Below are 14,714 nucleotides of genomic sequence, written 5' to 3'. Positions count from 1 at the left end.
TTCAGGAAACACTGAACACTCTCAAACAAACTCTCAAACTTTGTGACTGTTGGCAATTGCTCACACTTCCTACATATTTGAGCTCAGATTTTAAGCTAGCCAAGTCACTACTTTCTGGTTGGTGAGTTGTATTTGAGTGAAATGCTTGCCATCTGGAATGGGTTCTCATGTCTGCTGCCTGGTTGCAGCATTCTGTGGCAAAAACAGATTTAAGCGGCGAGCCAACATCTACCAAACAAATTTTGTGACCATTGGAAATGATTTAAATAATTACTCCTTCATCCAAAATTGACTGGGTTGTATTCTTTATTATTTTGTGCGTTTTCTGTGAAAAAAAATAAAAGAAGGGATGTTTAATTTACATGTTGTGTTGAAACATCTCATCCTTATTCAGAATGATCCTAAAGAGAGTTGATTCTACATGTAGATCTTTATTTAGATCGGTGTTTCCCAACCTGGGGGCAATTCTGCAACATGCAATCATGTTTATTTTCAGACTGGTGTATGGCTTCTGCTTGTTTATTATGAAATAATGTGCATTTTGTCACCTCTGTAGGCCTCAAAAAATGAATCAAAAACAACTGGAGGAGAAAAATCCTTTTGGTCTTGTTTGATTTAAAAAAGAAAAAAAAATTGGTGATCACATTTTATATGACTCTTTATGGAAAAGAGGCACGCAGGAATTGGCAAGATTGCGTGCTCCACACACTCAAATGCACACACATTTGCTTTTCCTCATCCATTGACAGCAGAGTTGGGAGGGAGAGGGTGAGGTGTGGCTGAGGAGGGGTGAGGCAGCCCTCATTATTTGGGCTGTGCCTCATTGAAAAGCCCTGGGATTGCTTTCATTACTGAGCCAAATGAAATAGCAGAGGCTGATTACCCGCATGACGGAGAGAGGAGACGAGCTGGATCATTCTCTATTGGGGAGAAAGAGTGCAGGAAGAAAAAAAAATATATAAAGAGAAGGAGCAGGGGGAGGAGGGAAATACTGCCTGCTGTACTTCCCCAATGAGACACCAAAATTGTGTGTGTGTGTGGTGTGTGTGTGTGTGTGTGTGTGTGTGTGCGGTTGTTTGTGAGTGTAGAGAGAGAGAGACGTGACATGGAGGTGGGGCTGCAACAGTCTCATTTTTCAAACAGGGCACCCTGGGGAGGGTTATGAATAATAACGACAGTGGCAGTGCAGCATGTAAAAATCAAACAAATATCACAATCTAATTTCTCTGGCTTTTGAATAGCTCTCACCTTGTCTCTGCTATTTTTTGTACATATACTGTATTTTTCAACAGTGTTAGCTCATTTCCAGTAGACTGAAGGTGCGTGTGCGCATGCGTGTGTACGTGTACGCGCGCGTGCACAGCTGTCACATCAGAATGTGTGTTATGTCAGATCTGGGGGTGTCACTGATTACACGGTGACGGCAGCTGTTAATCCATCAGACAGGCTTGGAGGAATGAACACCTGTGATCACCCTAGATCCAGAGAACGTGTTAGGAAACCACATTACATACACACACACACACACACACACACACACACACACAACACACACACACACACACACACACACACACACACACACACACACACACACACACACACACACACTTAAAAGGCCATGCATGCATCACCAAGAGTTAGATACCTGCTTCACAGAAGAATTTTTGATATGTTCTTGTAATAAAAGCACAGGTGTAAATAATCAAATTAGTGATGGCTGAATTCCATTTAGCTGCTTCCGTTTCAGCGTCCTGTTATGCAAACTGACTCACTGTCATGACTTAAATTGAACAGAGCCATTGTTAATGTCATCAGTACACATGCTTTTCCTACTATGGCAAGTCCAAATGATGTTTAAAACAACCATTGTCTTGTCACTAACAAATTATAAGTAAAAGAACAGAACCAGAAAAAAAAAAATTTGGCATTGATATTAAATTGTTTCTATGAAAACAAATCTACCGCCATTTTGCCCAGGAAAATAAATAAAAAGAGACCATCCGAGGTTAAAGTCAGGTAACACAAAACATTTAAAGGGAGTTCCTTGTAAAACTGCAATTTGGCATTCCACCACCACAAAGTTGGGGCAACTGTAGGAGACCAATTTGTTGCTTATTTATTTGTTGTGAGTAGTTAAGTGAGCAAGATTTGAAACCAAGTCTTGAAGTCTATCACAGGCGTCCCCAACTCCAGTTGCCCTTGAACACAACACACAAACCTCCGGGCTGCTACCATGCACAGAGGAAGGGAGAATCAGCCAGCTGTGTGCACACCCTCAGTGCCACATGTGAGGGACGGGACACACATGTAAGACTAGAAGGCTGCCGTCCTGCTTCTCACTTATCCCTTGTCCCAGACATGTTAATCCCAGCAGTTGTGGTGAGCAGGCGTGGAAGAGATAGATTGGAGGTCAGTGTGAGCAGGTGTGTGTGCGCTGACAGGCCCAGCCAGAAGACTGCAATCAGAGAGGGTTTGGAGAGAACGCAGCTGCTGTTGTGGGGGATTTTGGGGAGAGGGGGATATTGAATTTGGAAGTGGTTGCTTACATACTCCTGCCACCTATCTGTTATGATGGAATGGCATTGAAAGGCTGTTTCCAGAGATTGGCAAATACAGTGTACACACTTTATTTAATCAACATCTCTTTTGCCAGAGAGTTCAGTAGAAGAAATAGAACAGAGATACTCACAACACAAGTCACACACAAGTAATTATATCTCAATAAAGGTCAAACAGTTTGTTAACATTTGTGAAATTGAATGAGGAATTCAAGTCTTCATTCAATTCAAGTTGCAAAGGCAGTTTTTTTTCAGACTTGGGTTCAGTATCCCATATGGTATTATGAGTTAACCAGTCCTGGTCTGATGAGGAGTAGTTTGAAAAGAGATGTGACATACTGAGGCAGCTTTAAGATGCACTTACAGTATAAACACTGAGTGTGTAGTTCTCTTGTTTTTGCTTGTGGGGACTGGCCTGGTTTCTCATATAGTAAACAATTATGAATATAACATTTCAATTCAATTTTATTTATAGTATCAAATTGTAACAAGAGTTATCACAAGACACTTTACAGATAGTGTAGGTCAAAGCCGCACTCTATAATTTATAAAGTCTCAACAATTCTAGTAATTCCCCTAAGAGCAAGCACAGTGCGATAGTGGCAAGGATAAACTCCCTTTTAGAAAGAAACCTCACACAGACCCAGGCTCTTGGTTGGTAGTGTCTGACTGTGATGGTTGGGGATGTGATGAACAGTGGCAATAACAGTCACAATAAAGATAATGGAACTGTGACTAAAGAAATGGTAGTAGTTATAGTTCATGGTATAGCAGGGCGCTGCAGGGCGTTACAGTCTGTAGCGTGGCACAGCAGGGCACCGCAGAACGCAGCAGGGTGCAGTGCAGCAGGACCACGGCGACAGCTGCAACCAAGATCTTGGTGTCATCCTAATCTAAGGAAATATATGGACTCTGGGAAGTAACCTCCTCAGAGCTAGGTTAGTAACCGGCATTTCTGGAACAGGATGCACACAAATGGAAAATAGGATGAAACGCAGGGAGCAGACGAAAGATGCATCACATTATTTTAAGGTAGAATAGCCCAAGAATACAAGATACATCTCCATAGTCCAGCACAAACATGATGGACATGGTTGATTGCACAATTGTTTCTTTGTTAAAAATACTTATCTAAATATGGTGAACTGTGATCATTTGCATGCTGTTAAACAAATTAGTTGCTGAACAATGAGTCAACTACTTAATTAGTCAATTAAGAGAAAATGAATTGACCACATTGAAAACAAAACACGTATGTATGTAAGTAATTAAAAAGCAATAATGGTTGCTAGTTGTTGGTTTTAGCCTCAAATGTGAAGCGTTTTGCTTCAATAATCCGTTTTTGATATTATATATTGAATATGTTTGGATCTTAGACAAAAAAAGAAGCAATTGGAAAACAGCACCTTGGGCTGGAGGATTTTGAGATTGGCGTCGTCCATTTCTTGATGTTTTAGAGGCCACCAATGAATCCATTGATTGGAAGAATTGACAATGAAATAAATGTTAGTTGCAGCCCTACAGGGCACATATTAGGTTCAGGACTCCCATATAGATGTAAATATAAGATGTCCAAAAAAAAGATGTTGCTTCAGGTGAAAGAAAATAGCTTTCAGACCAAAATATATTTTTTTCTTCTTTTTTAACTCAGTTTTCCTTCTGAAACCCAACTGGAGTCTACTCTATCCGTAATAGACATAAGAATGCATGGCAGTGGTGTGTTTGAGGGGGATGCTGGGAGGAGTGTCCACCAATCCAAGTCTCAGCCAGCTCCTTCGACCCCCCCCCCCCCGCCAGCTTCATCCCAGCTCCTCCCTGGATAAAGCCCTCTGATCCCAGGGAGCTCATCACCAAGGTCTGCCTGGATCTTCACTCTCTTTGTTGCACGAGTAATTACACTGCGTTGGAGAGCTGCGAAGCTAGGAGAGGAGTATCATCACACACCACATGACTGTGTGTGTGTGTCTCCTCTGGTGAGAATGGTACATTTCAGCTATAGAGGAGAGAATGGATTCAGCTGGTGGCTCCCTGCGTGAGCGGACGCCTCAAATGGGACCCCTCGCCGCTCTCCACCTGGCCTCACTCCACCTCCGAGCTGCTTCAAAAAGGGACTTGAAGAGTGTTTCATACTGGCACATTCAGTGGTACGGACCAGATGGAGCCTTAGATCTTTCTCTCAAAAACACACAGGGATGCACACGTCTGTCTGTCTGTCTGTCTGTCTGTCTGTCTGTCTGACACACACACACACACACACACACATTTCCTCACCACAAAGCAGTTTAAAGCCAGGATCATGATGACAGGGGGTGGTGTGATTCTCGTGTCCTCTGTCGTGTTCACATTAGTCGTATGCAAATAGGCATTGTGCACAGAGAATGACACTAATCCACCATGTCTAAATCCTCAAAGAAGACTTGGAATGGCTATTTAGTTAACATGATTTATTAAGGTGTTTGACCCAGTTAGCACATGCAGCCGGTTAATGGTGTTGTTTCAGATGTTTGGACAAAATGGAATCTTGTCATAGCTGAATTTGGGGACATAGTAATTCAAAAGGAATATTACAGGTTTGGGGGGCAGAACGTCACCCATTTTAAGAGTAAACTAAAACCTCCTCTTTGATAAAGCTTATAGTTGGAGTGGGAGTCACAGTTTGCCTAGATGACGGGGAGGGTTTATAGCGCGACCGGCATCGCCCATTCCCTGGATATTTTTCATCAAATCAAATTGACCATTTTTAGCGCAACCCTAATTAGCTTAACGCATTACGGGCACGCAAATAAAAAAAAATTTCTAAAACAATAAAAGCTTGCTTCGGTTTCCCTTGTAGGGACCCTCATTATGCCACCGTGGAAGTGTGGTGCTATTTTGAGCCTTGTTAGTGGTACAGAAATAGCTATTTCTTTTTACAACTAGTGGTATAAGCTAATTAGGGGTTTGCGATAAAACTGGTCACATTCGATTAGCATGAAAACATATCCTAGAGAACGGTCACCTCGGTACCCATGTGTTATTAACCCCTAGGTTCATTTTGCGCCAGAATTGTCCTTTAATTTGAATATGTTTGAGGTATTTATTTTTTTATTTTTTATTTTTTTTCCAAAGATTAAAGGAAACGATGTCGAAACTGAGTCTGAGGACAGTTGATTTTCTTACAACAATGACATTTGAATCCCACTAAATCTCTTGCAGATTTGGATCAGAATAGTGACGGAGATGAAATGGAAGAGGAAAACAATTCGAGAAGTTGAGGCAAGAATGATGAAAAAAAGCATGAGAGAGGGATTACTGAGAAATGACGCAACAGCTCAACATTTTTCCAGTGTTCCAGAAGGCCACCACCGTCATCCGCGGCTAATTCAGGAACGAGAGTATTCGAACATTTCTGACAGGAAGCCGTCAGTGACCTTTAAGCTGGGAATGCTTGGCTGGTACTGCGTCCTCGCTGTCTTTTTTCATCAGATCTGGAGGTGCGGAGCAGAAACACATCCTTTAGCTCAGGTGAGTATGAAATGCCAGTCTGTCATCTCCTGTCTGGTCTTTGCGGTGCAATGTGGTATGAACAACACACTCTGCTGCAATCCGCCCTTCTATCTGTTTAAGTTAAAGTCACCTTCACTGCTGCAGACACTGAATGTCAGCACCCAGAAAACATACTTATATTCACTTCCTATTACAGTTTATAACATTGACAACTAAAGCCTTTTCACAATGCCACGACAGACACTCTTTTTCCTATTAATGTGTGTAATGTGAAAATCATCATATGCTGTTTAAATGAAAGAGAAAGTCAACAGAATGTCTCAACAAAACCGAGACTTTTTCACAAGAGGAAGCTATTCAAAGTGAGATTCATGCAGTATGCATATATATATATATATATATATATATATATATATATATATATATATATATATATATATACCTGACCTCACTGAGCTGGAAACCCCTAATTAAACTAAATATAAAGACTTTCTTTGCATTATTTATCAATGACTGACCCAGGTCTGCGTATGAATGGGAATAAGAGTGCATCAATCAGCTTCCCATTAGGATATTAAAAGTGCAGCAGGTTAAATCCAATTCTCCTCACCTGTCTAAATAGCAAATGATAAATCACAGAAATTTTGCATTAATATATGTATGGCTGAAGCTTGCATGTGACTACAACAAGCAACCATCTACCATCCGTGTGGTTCAGACAAAATCCCTCTCTGGTTGTCCTGTCCTTGGCAATGTACACAGAGGACCAACACAGACACCGAGCACAGACGAGGGGAAGGGCGTTGGAAGCAAGGAAGTCGTTGATTAAATATCAAAACATCACACGTTTGAAAATCTCATTAAAGTGAATAGGATTTTATTTAATTTGCTATATAATGGTATCATGCACTACACCACCCTAGACAGAAATATCATTAACAGTCTGCCACCATTAAATAACTCCCATCCAACACTCATATTCACTAGTGGTTAGTTGATGTGTAAGTCATTTCTAGATGGGCTGATGAGAAGCAAAAAAGAGTGTAGTTATCATCCATGCTAATTCAGCTGATACTGACGGAGTAGACCAATGAAAAGTGAGACAGTCCTGGTAATGTGGAGCTGGGCTAAAAATGGCCACCGTACAGAAGTTGAACCCTACTAATTAGATTATACATTTTTACATTGCTTTTACTGTGAAACCACCATCAGGACAATTTTGCCCACTCTCTCGCTTGCCCACTATTGACACAAATTTAATAGTAGCAATTCTGTCCTTTATATTATATAACTTTTGTTTTCTTGTGTGTATTGAGCTTCACAGCCTCACGAGGCCGCTAGTCTCACAAATGTTCGGTCTCTCTCACAGTGCATCTCAAATCATAACAAAATCAAGTACAGTAAGTCTTAGTACCATGATGGTTTTGTATGCACACAAACTATATCAAACAAGTATACCAACAGTATTAATATGGCAAATGTTTTCACAGAAAATAAATAGTTTCCCAAGCAAAGTTGTGATGGAAATTGCAGGTGTTTTAAGAGTACTTGCATATAGCGCATGCAATAAAAGTGCACTAATCTGATCTTTTCTGCTTCTAATAACACAGTAAAATAAACACCTCGACAGACACAGAACTAATAAAGTAAATTATACTCTGTTGTTTTTTAAGCATTAACAAGTCTAGTTTCACTGACATGAATTAAGACAAGAGATTTAATGTGGGCCTTGGTTTAATCCATGTCCGTGAAACTGTCCTATTGCATATGTATATTGTATAGTGCCCTGCTATGCCATGAACTACTACAGTCTACTAATTTTAGACACTGTTCCATTATCTTTTACTGTGACTATTATTGCCACTATTTGTTTCAACCCCAACCGGCCCGTCACACACCGCCTACCAAGAGCCTGGGTCTGTCTGAGGTTTCTTCCTAAAAGGGAGTTTTTCCTCGCCAATGTTGGACTGTTGCTTGCTCTGGAGGGAACTACTCGAACTGTTGGGTCCTTGTAAATTATAGAGTGTGGTCTAGACCTACTCTATCTGTAAAGTGTCTTGATACTCTTGTTATGCTTTGATACTTTAAATAAAATTGAATTGAATTGAATTGTATATCATAGTTTTGAAATGTGAAACATTGAACATTTATCATAGTGTAAGACAAACACAACATATCATTTACTCTGGTGTTGTAATAATACTGAGTTGTTGTAAATAGTGGCTTTAAAGGACTCTGATTATACTTTAATCTGCATTAATGTTGTTCCAACATTATTTCATCCTATCCACAGTGCATAAACAAAAAGTGGCTGATAGCGAGACTGTGTCAGTTCTATGTTTACTTTTGTGTCACTGTAAGGCCTCTTTAAGGTGCTTCAGTTCAAAACTTGCCGAGGGGCGGCAGCGCCCCCGCCTTCACTAGCACAGCTGAGAGCAGGTCTGCAGGTCCAGAGGGATGGGGCACAGCAGTGGCTGAGGGATCTACATGCTTGTTGTCAGAGTTCATATGTGTGGGAACCTTGCCTCTGTTCAGTGTGGACTTGCCAGCCCCACTACCCACTCCTCCACTGGTTTTGCTGTTCTCCGCTGTGGGGATGACTGTGCCCAGGTGGGGGTTGCCCACCACAGGAGTCCCAGTGTTGTCGTTGCTGGTCTGACAGCAGCACAGCAGCCTGAAGAAAGCCGCCCTCATCTCCCTGCTGGACAGAGTGTATATCAGAGGGTTGAGGGCAGAATTAAGCACAGCCAGTGCTATAAACCAATCCACCTGGTAGAGGACTGGGCACTTATCTGGGCTGCAACCAACATCCAGCAGCAGCAGGAGGAACAGGGGGGTCCAGCACATGACAAACACTCCAAGAACAATAACCACTGTCCTCAGCAGAGCCAGTGAGCGCTCTGAAGGCCGGCTGCCCACCCTGCGGCCGCTAGAGGTCACCAGGCGGTAGATCCTGATGTAGAGGATGATAATGGCCATCAACAGGGCGCTGAACACACTGATGCAGAAGGCCACATAACTCTTAGCGTACAGCGGCAGCACTGTGGAGCAGGAGGCCATATTGTCCAGGCAGTTCCAGCCCAGGCTGGGCAGGGCACTGAGCAGCACTGACACAAGCCAGCAGGCTGCCAGCAGTCCTAGAAGTCTCCCTCGACCTGCTGTCTCACACGGACGCAAACGCACCATAGTCATGTGCCTCTCAATCCCAATGGCCAGGAGGCTGAACGTGGATGCACTGAGGGCCACAAACATGCTCCCTTCTCTGGCCAGCCATTGCACTGGTGTCAGGAAGTAGGTCCTGTCTCCTGAGGTAAAGATGTTGACCACGTAGGCCACACCAGCCAGCAGGTCTGACAGCGCCAGGTTTCCAATAAGAAAGTACATACGGCTGTGGAAGCGCTTGTTCCTCCAGAGAGCGAGCAGGACTGTAACGTTCTCCAGAACAATCAGCACGCAGATGAAGAGCAGCACGGCCATCTTACAGGCCCCGTTGCTGCGAGGCCGGTCCCACTTCCCTGAGTGGTTGTAGTGGTTGACGATGACAGGGTTCATCTCCTCCTCCAGTGTGTTCCCCATACTGCTTGCCCCTTCTGGCCTTCCTTGGTCACACAGCAGAGGGCGCCACAGCACTGGACAGCAGAAGGTGGCGAGGCTGCTCACCCAGGCAGGGTCACAATTGGCATCTTAGAGCTTCCTGAAGGACCTGCCAATCAAACTTCAATCAAACCAAAAAAGAGCTCAAACTTATTTTGAAAAGTTATATTATATACTTCACAGTGACAAAAGTTACATTCTACAACATTTGGATGATTGAAAAGGAGAAAAATGAAGCAGTTGATAGCAAATTGGAGGTAATAGTCCCCAAAAAGTCCCCAGAATTCAAGATATATACTTTATTTATCTGTACTTGTGTACTTTATCTTCATTCTTTTGATTTATTACAACTGTTAATGAGTAAAGAAACCAATGTATGTGCATTTTGGACTATGTCTTGTTTATGAAAATAATATTGTTACCGCCAAAATTGAATGAGCAATGAAAAAATTGGTCACAAAAAAACGGCAAATTGAAAAAAAAAAATACCAAATAAAAAGATGGATTAGGTCTATTTACTTAATCTAACCAGCAAAGTGCATTACTGAGATTCAAAATCTCTTACAGCAGAGTATTTTTTGTTTTGGTTGTTTTGTGTGTAAGCACAGTGTGAGTAACGATGCTCCAAAGAAAAATTCCTCGTATGTGTCCTCATACCTGGCAAAAAAAGATGATTCTGATTCTGATTCTGATTCTGATTAGGACATTGCAACGTCTTCATTGTCCCGTTAATACTGAACAGCTGTGGCAGGTACAGTTACATGCTGTTCATAAATCAGTTGCCATAAATGTTATAATTACTGAACACATTTCTCGTGAGATTACCATGGAACGCAAATAAAGGTCGATATGAAAAGGATCCACAATAATCCTGAAATGATTGGGTGCAGGTAATCCTGAGGTTGGATGAGCAGGTTCATTTCCTAAACTCAATCCTGTGTATCCCAAATGAATAAACGTTGTAAGAAGTGTTTACTTAGACTTATTGCCTGTTGTCATTTATCAAAGTAAAATTGTTGGAGACGTTTGAACACTATTCTAGTTGAAACAAGATGACTACTCATGAAGATCTGAGTGGGTAGATCTGTTTTGGGAAAGTTGCTCAAAGTTAAATGGAGTGATTATTTTAAAACTAATATAGACATGCGGTATTAAATTACAGTAAATAACATATCTGCCACAGCACATGTCTAATCGTCTTCACTACAGTATAGTGACTTATCGTACCTGTTGGAGTTTCTGGTCTCATCTACATCACTGGTGTGGCGAGATTTGCCATTAGGAAACTTGGACGGTATGTCTCTCCTGCGTAACGATGCGCTCCAGCAAAATATGTGATTGCCAAAAACTGGATGATCTTCGACATGAAGTCAAAGTCCATACTTTGTCCTCGCCCGTATACAAGTTTCCAATCGCGGAGGAATTTGCCTCAAAACATCCACTTAGTGTTGCGTCCTGAACTTCATCAGTCCTCTCCACACGGGGACTCCCTCCAGCTCGGACCGAGCCGCTCTCACCCCTCCCAGCCGGAGCTAACGGGGCGGGATCTTCCCTCACATGTACTGTCCCGCTCCTTTAGTTATTATTGCCATTAATTATGACTCAGAGAGGTCAGAGCCACGCGTGTCATTGTGCCAGACGCTTTATTGTAACCTACAGATGTGTCACTTTGTGTTTATAACGATGCTTTGCATTTTTAAACAAGCAGCAGGTTTGATTGATATTTCTAAGTGTTTGAGAGCAGTGATTTTTTCAGACAAGAGAAAACCTATAATCTGTTTCGACGTGTCATAAATTTGCTGCACTTACATGTACCAACAGACAGTGTTTGGCCCCAAGGCTTTAATGAATTTGATTGCGTAAAGAAAGCTAAATCCAGATTCTGTCATCTTTGTTATCTAAAAAGGGGACCACAGGGGTTTTTTTATAGATCAGAAACTGACGTGTTCATTTGCTTTACTTGGAATTCACCCCTCCAATGTCAGGGCAAGAGCTTGCAACTCAAATTATATCTTTGATTTAATAACTGTTATTCAACCATTTCATTTTATGCTCTTTGATTTAATGACTTGTTATTCAACCATTCCGTTTTATTGCTCACATGAACTACAATTCAAGTGAAATGTAATCCCATTAGCTTCTTTAACTTGTGCATTTATGTTCAAATAAAAGATGACTGTGTCCCTTTGCTCCTTTCGGGGTGTGAGGTAGGTCAGACCTCTGCCATTGAAGCCAACTGAACGGGATGGGAAGGGAAAAGTCATATATTCCTTTTATGCACTTTCTTAGTGTTATTCTGAATAAATAGGCTATGTCACTGAAAAGGGTCTGGGAGGCTGAATGTAGCTATGGGGAAGTCAATGGTTTCATCTGCAATCCATGGAGCTGCATGTCCAGGATAGGTCGGGTCATCAGGTCAGAGGCAGTCTGGGACAACACATGTGGGATGAGCAGAGAGTTGGCACACCTTCACACCGTATCCCTGTGGACACCAATCAAGCTTTTCCTGCTGCAACTTCCTGCTGTTGTGTGAATTGAGGAAAAAACTGACCACAACGATGAAATGCCAGCTGGATGACGATGGCATGGGACATGCTGAGGACTGTGTCTGACCCGCTAACACCTCCTCTTCAACTCCGCTAATCCAACAGCCCCCCCTGCTCCACTCTGAGCTGGCTCTGCATTGTGTTTAAAAACAGAATGCACATTCCTATCAAGCCATTAGCCATTATTCCAACCACTGGATGGTGCAATGGATGGAAACAAAGGCTTAGGGGGCTGTTTCTTCTTAATGTTTATGCTATGGACTGCAGTTTTCCCACATGATTGCCACTGGCTTTGGGTATCATGATTTCACATCCTGGGAGGGAGAGAGAGATAGACGATGGGAGAGATGTCCAAAGACATCTGGCCAGGAGAGAAGCAAAAGCAGCTACAGAAAGTTTCAGAGAATAGGAAAATAAATAGGGGAGTATTGAGGCTTTAATTGAGAGGAGCAGTTGTTTGCTATCTGTATTTTTTGTATTCTATTCCACTTCATCTATTTGGCAGCATATTTGCTAGTTTGTTTTCAGATTTTACACAACTATAGATTTTACATATAAAGCGTATGATCAATTTCTAAATAATATAAAAGGGATACTCTGGCAGTCAAATGCTGAAAACTATAACTTAAAATTAATTACATAGAAATTGACATGCCCAGCCTCATGTCACCTGTTTTGATTACCTGTGTTATTTCTTTTGTAAAGCACTTTGAACTGCATTTTATGTTATGAAAGGTGCTATATAAATAAAGTATATTATTATATTAAAATTTTATAGTATTACAATATATAAATGTAATTGTCAACATGGTTTAAAGGTGCAGTAGGTAAGCCTTATAAAACTAACTTTCTGTCATATTTGCTGAAACTGACCCTATGTTTGAGTAGAACTACATGAATTAGGTAATTAGACCGCTTTGGGCTTCGGCGGAAAGGGGGGAGGGACTGAGAAGTTGTCAATGTTTACATTTTTAAAGTTCTGCACCTTCCAAATCCTACCAACAGCACCTTTAATAAAGAACAAAGGAAGATGAAGTTGTTCAATTTAATTTGTACAGAAACAGTGTGTATTAAACGGAAATCGTTGTTTAAGCTTAAAGGGATTGAAAATAAATCCTTAAAAATAAATTATTTTAAATCAGATTGCACAAATCTACAAGGTGGGGTTGAAAGTAAAACCATGTTTTTCCTTCAATGGCTGTTCGGGAGATTTTGATTGAATCACATATTGTTCTTCAGCAGGTGGTGTGGCCCAGTTGTCATGGCAGTTACAGTGTCGTTAGATTGTTTTGACTACTACTGTTTCCATGGTCAAGAATGAACTTTCAATCTTCAGTCAACATTATCAAGAAGACCTTGCCTTGACAAAATGGAAAATTAAACATTTACACTAATTCAGTGACAACTGATCAACTTAATTTGCTGAGAAATGTTCAGAGCAGCTGCTAATTGACCGTATGGTGTGATTGTTTGAGACTGTCCTACCCACATCATCGTAAGGTTTGGAGGACTTGTTGGATTGTTCCGGCAGCTTTTGTTTCCAATATCAAAATCGCACCAAGTTGGTTATCCTTAGGACTACTTCCACAGTAGCTGTGGAAGAAGGTCTGGCTAGTCCTCACAGGATTCTGGGACAGGAGAAAAACCGTGCTCTGGTTTATTGTCATTTCTTTAAACCAATCACGATAGTCTTGGGTGGTGCTATAAGCGCAGGACACAGGTACAGTGTCTCTGCAAAATAACCTTTAAGATGTGCACGTAGAAAAGGCGCTGTCTGGAATTAAAAGGGATGTGTGAGTGTGATGAGAATTTTTATTTGAAAAAAAAGATCAATATGATTTGATTATCAGTTGTAGCTTGGAGAATGTTTCCCAAATCAACCGTTTACATAACAACACAAGAAATGCGGAAGGTGAGGTACATCCGGCCAAACATGAGCCTCCGGTGTCACCGGAGCAATGGCTTAAATGAATCGTTATTAATATAGACTATTTGAGGACATAAACAACAAAAATGTCCATGCATAAAGTCAGATTTTTGAGAAGAGAGACGAATTTTTGTGTGCAGATATTGGATGTTTGCATTGATTCAGCCCAGTGGTGCTCAATAGAAAGGCGATGCCAAGGAAAAGTAACCATCCATATCAGCATGGATGGAAAGTGTCTCTAAAATGGCACAGAATAGACTGAGGCTACGACAGAGGCTAATGTGTTTTCTTTTCTTCTTTTCTAGTTGCTGATGTCTGCTTTGTTATCTTCAAACTGTCCATCTGTTCTGTTTTTTTGTTATGAAATTCTTTGTTTTTGCTGGATCTTACGGTCTAAAATAGCATAGAACAGGCCAGAAATTGAGACTGTGATGGATGACGGTGCTAGCTAACAGAGACCGACAGCGTAACAAATGTTGATAAAAAGAAGGCGAGATGGAGAAAGACAAGAAAGAGCGGGAGGTGCAGCAGAGCTGACAATCCCCCCCCAGCCCCCCCCTCCTCTCTCTCTCTCTCTCTCTCAGTCCCACTGGTATCACT

At 41.5% G+C, this 14,714-nt stretch overlaps 1 protein-coding gene across 2 annotated transcripts; it reads right to left on the bottom strand.

Annotated features, from left to right (window-relative positions):
- Positions 1 to 8,161: 8,161 nt before the first annotated feature.
- On the bottom strand, positions 8,162 to 11,185 carry s1pr3a (sphingosine-1-phosphate receptor 3a). Of its 2 annotated transcripts, none has more exons than XM_032526422.1 (2): positions 10,869 to 11,185; positions 8,162 to 9,762 (listed from the first exon to the last, which is right to left on the bottom strand). In XM_032526422.1, the coding sequence occupies exon 2, from the start codon at positions 9,621 to 9,623 to the stop codon at positions 8,430 to 8,432; it is 1,194 nt and encodes a 397-aa protein (XP_032382313.1). In that variant the 5' UTR covers positions 9,624 to 9,762; positions 10,869 to 11,185; the 3' UTR covers positions 8,162 to 8,429. The 2 variants fall into 2 exon arrangements, with proteins under 2 accessions (XP_032382313.1, XP_032382312.1); XM_032526421.1 differs by having other exon boundaries at positions 8,162 to 9,750.
- Between the last annotated feature and the right edge of the window lie 3,529 nt (positions 11,186 to 14,714).

The sequence above is a fragment of the Etheostoma spectabile genome, chromosome 9 (genome assembly GCF_008692095.1).
Source record: "Etheostoma spectabile isolate EspeVRDwgs_2016 chromosome 9, UIUC_Espe_1.0, whole genome shotgun sequence".
Lineage (NCBI taxonomy): Eukaryota > Metazoa > Chordata > Actinopteri > Perciformes > Percidae > Etheostoma > Etheostoma spectabile.
This window is presented reverse-complemented; position numbering and strand designations above follow the sequence as displayed.

Excerpts from the sequence above, each read along its gene's own strand:
- s1pr3a (XM_032526422.1), bottom strand. The coding sequence starts at position 9,623 with ATGGGGAACACACTGGAGGAGGAGATGAACCCTGTCATCGTCAACCAC.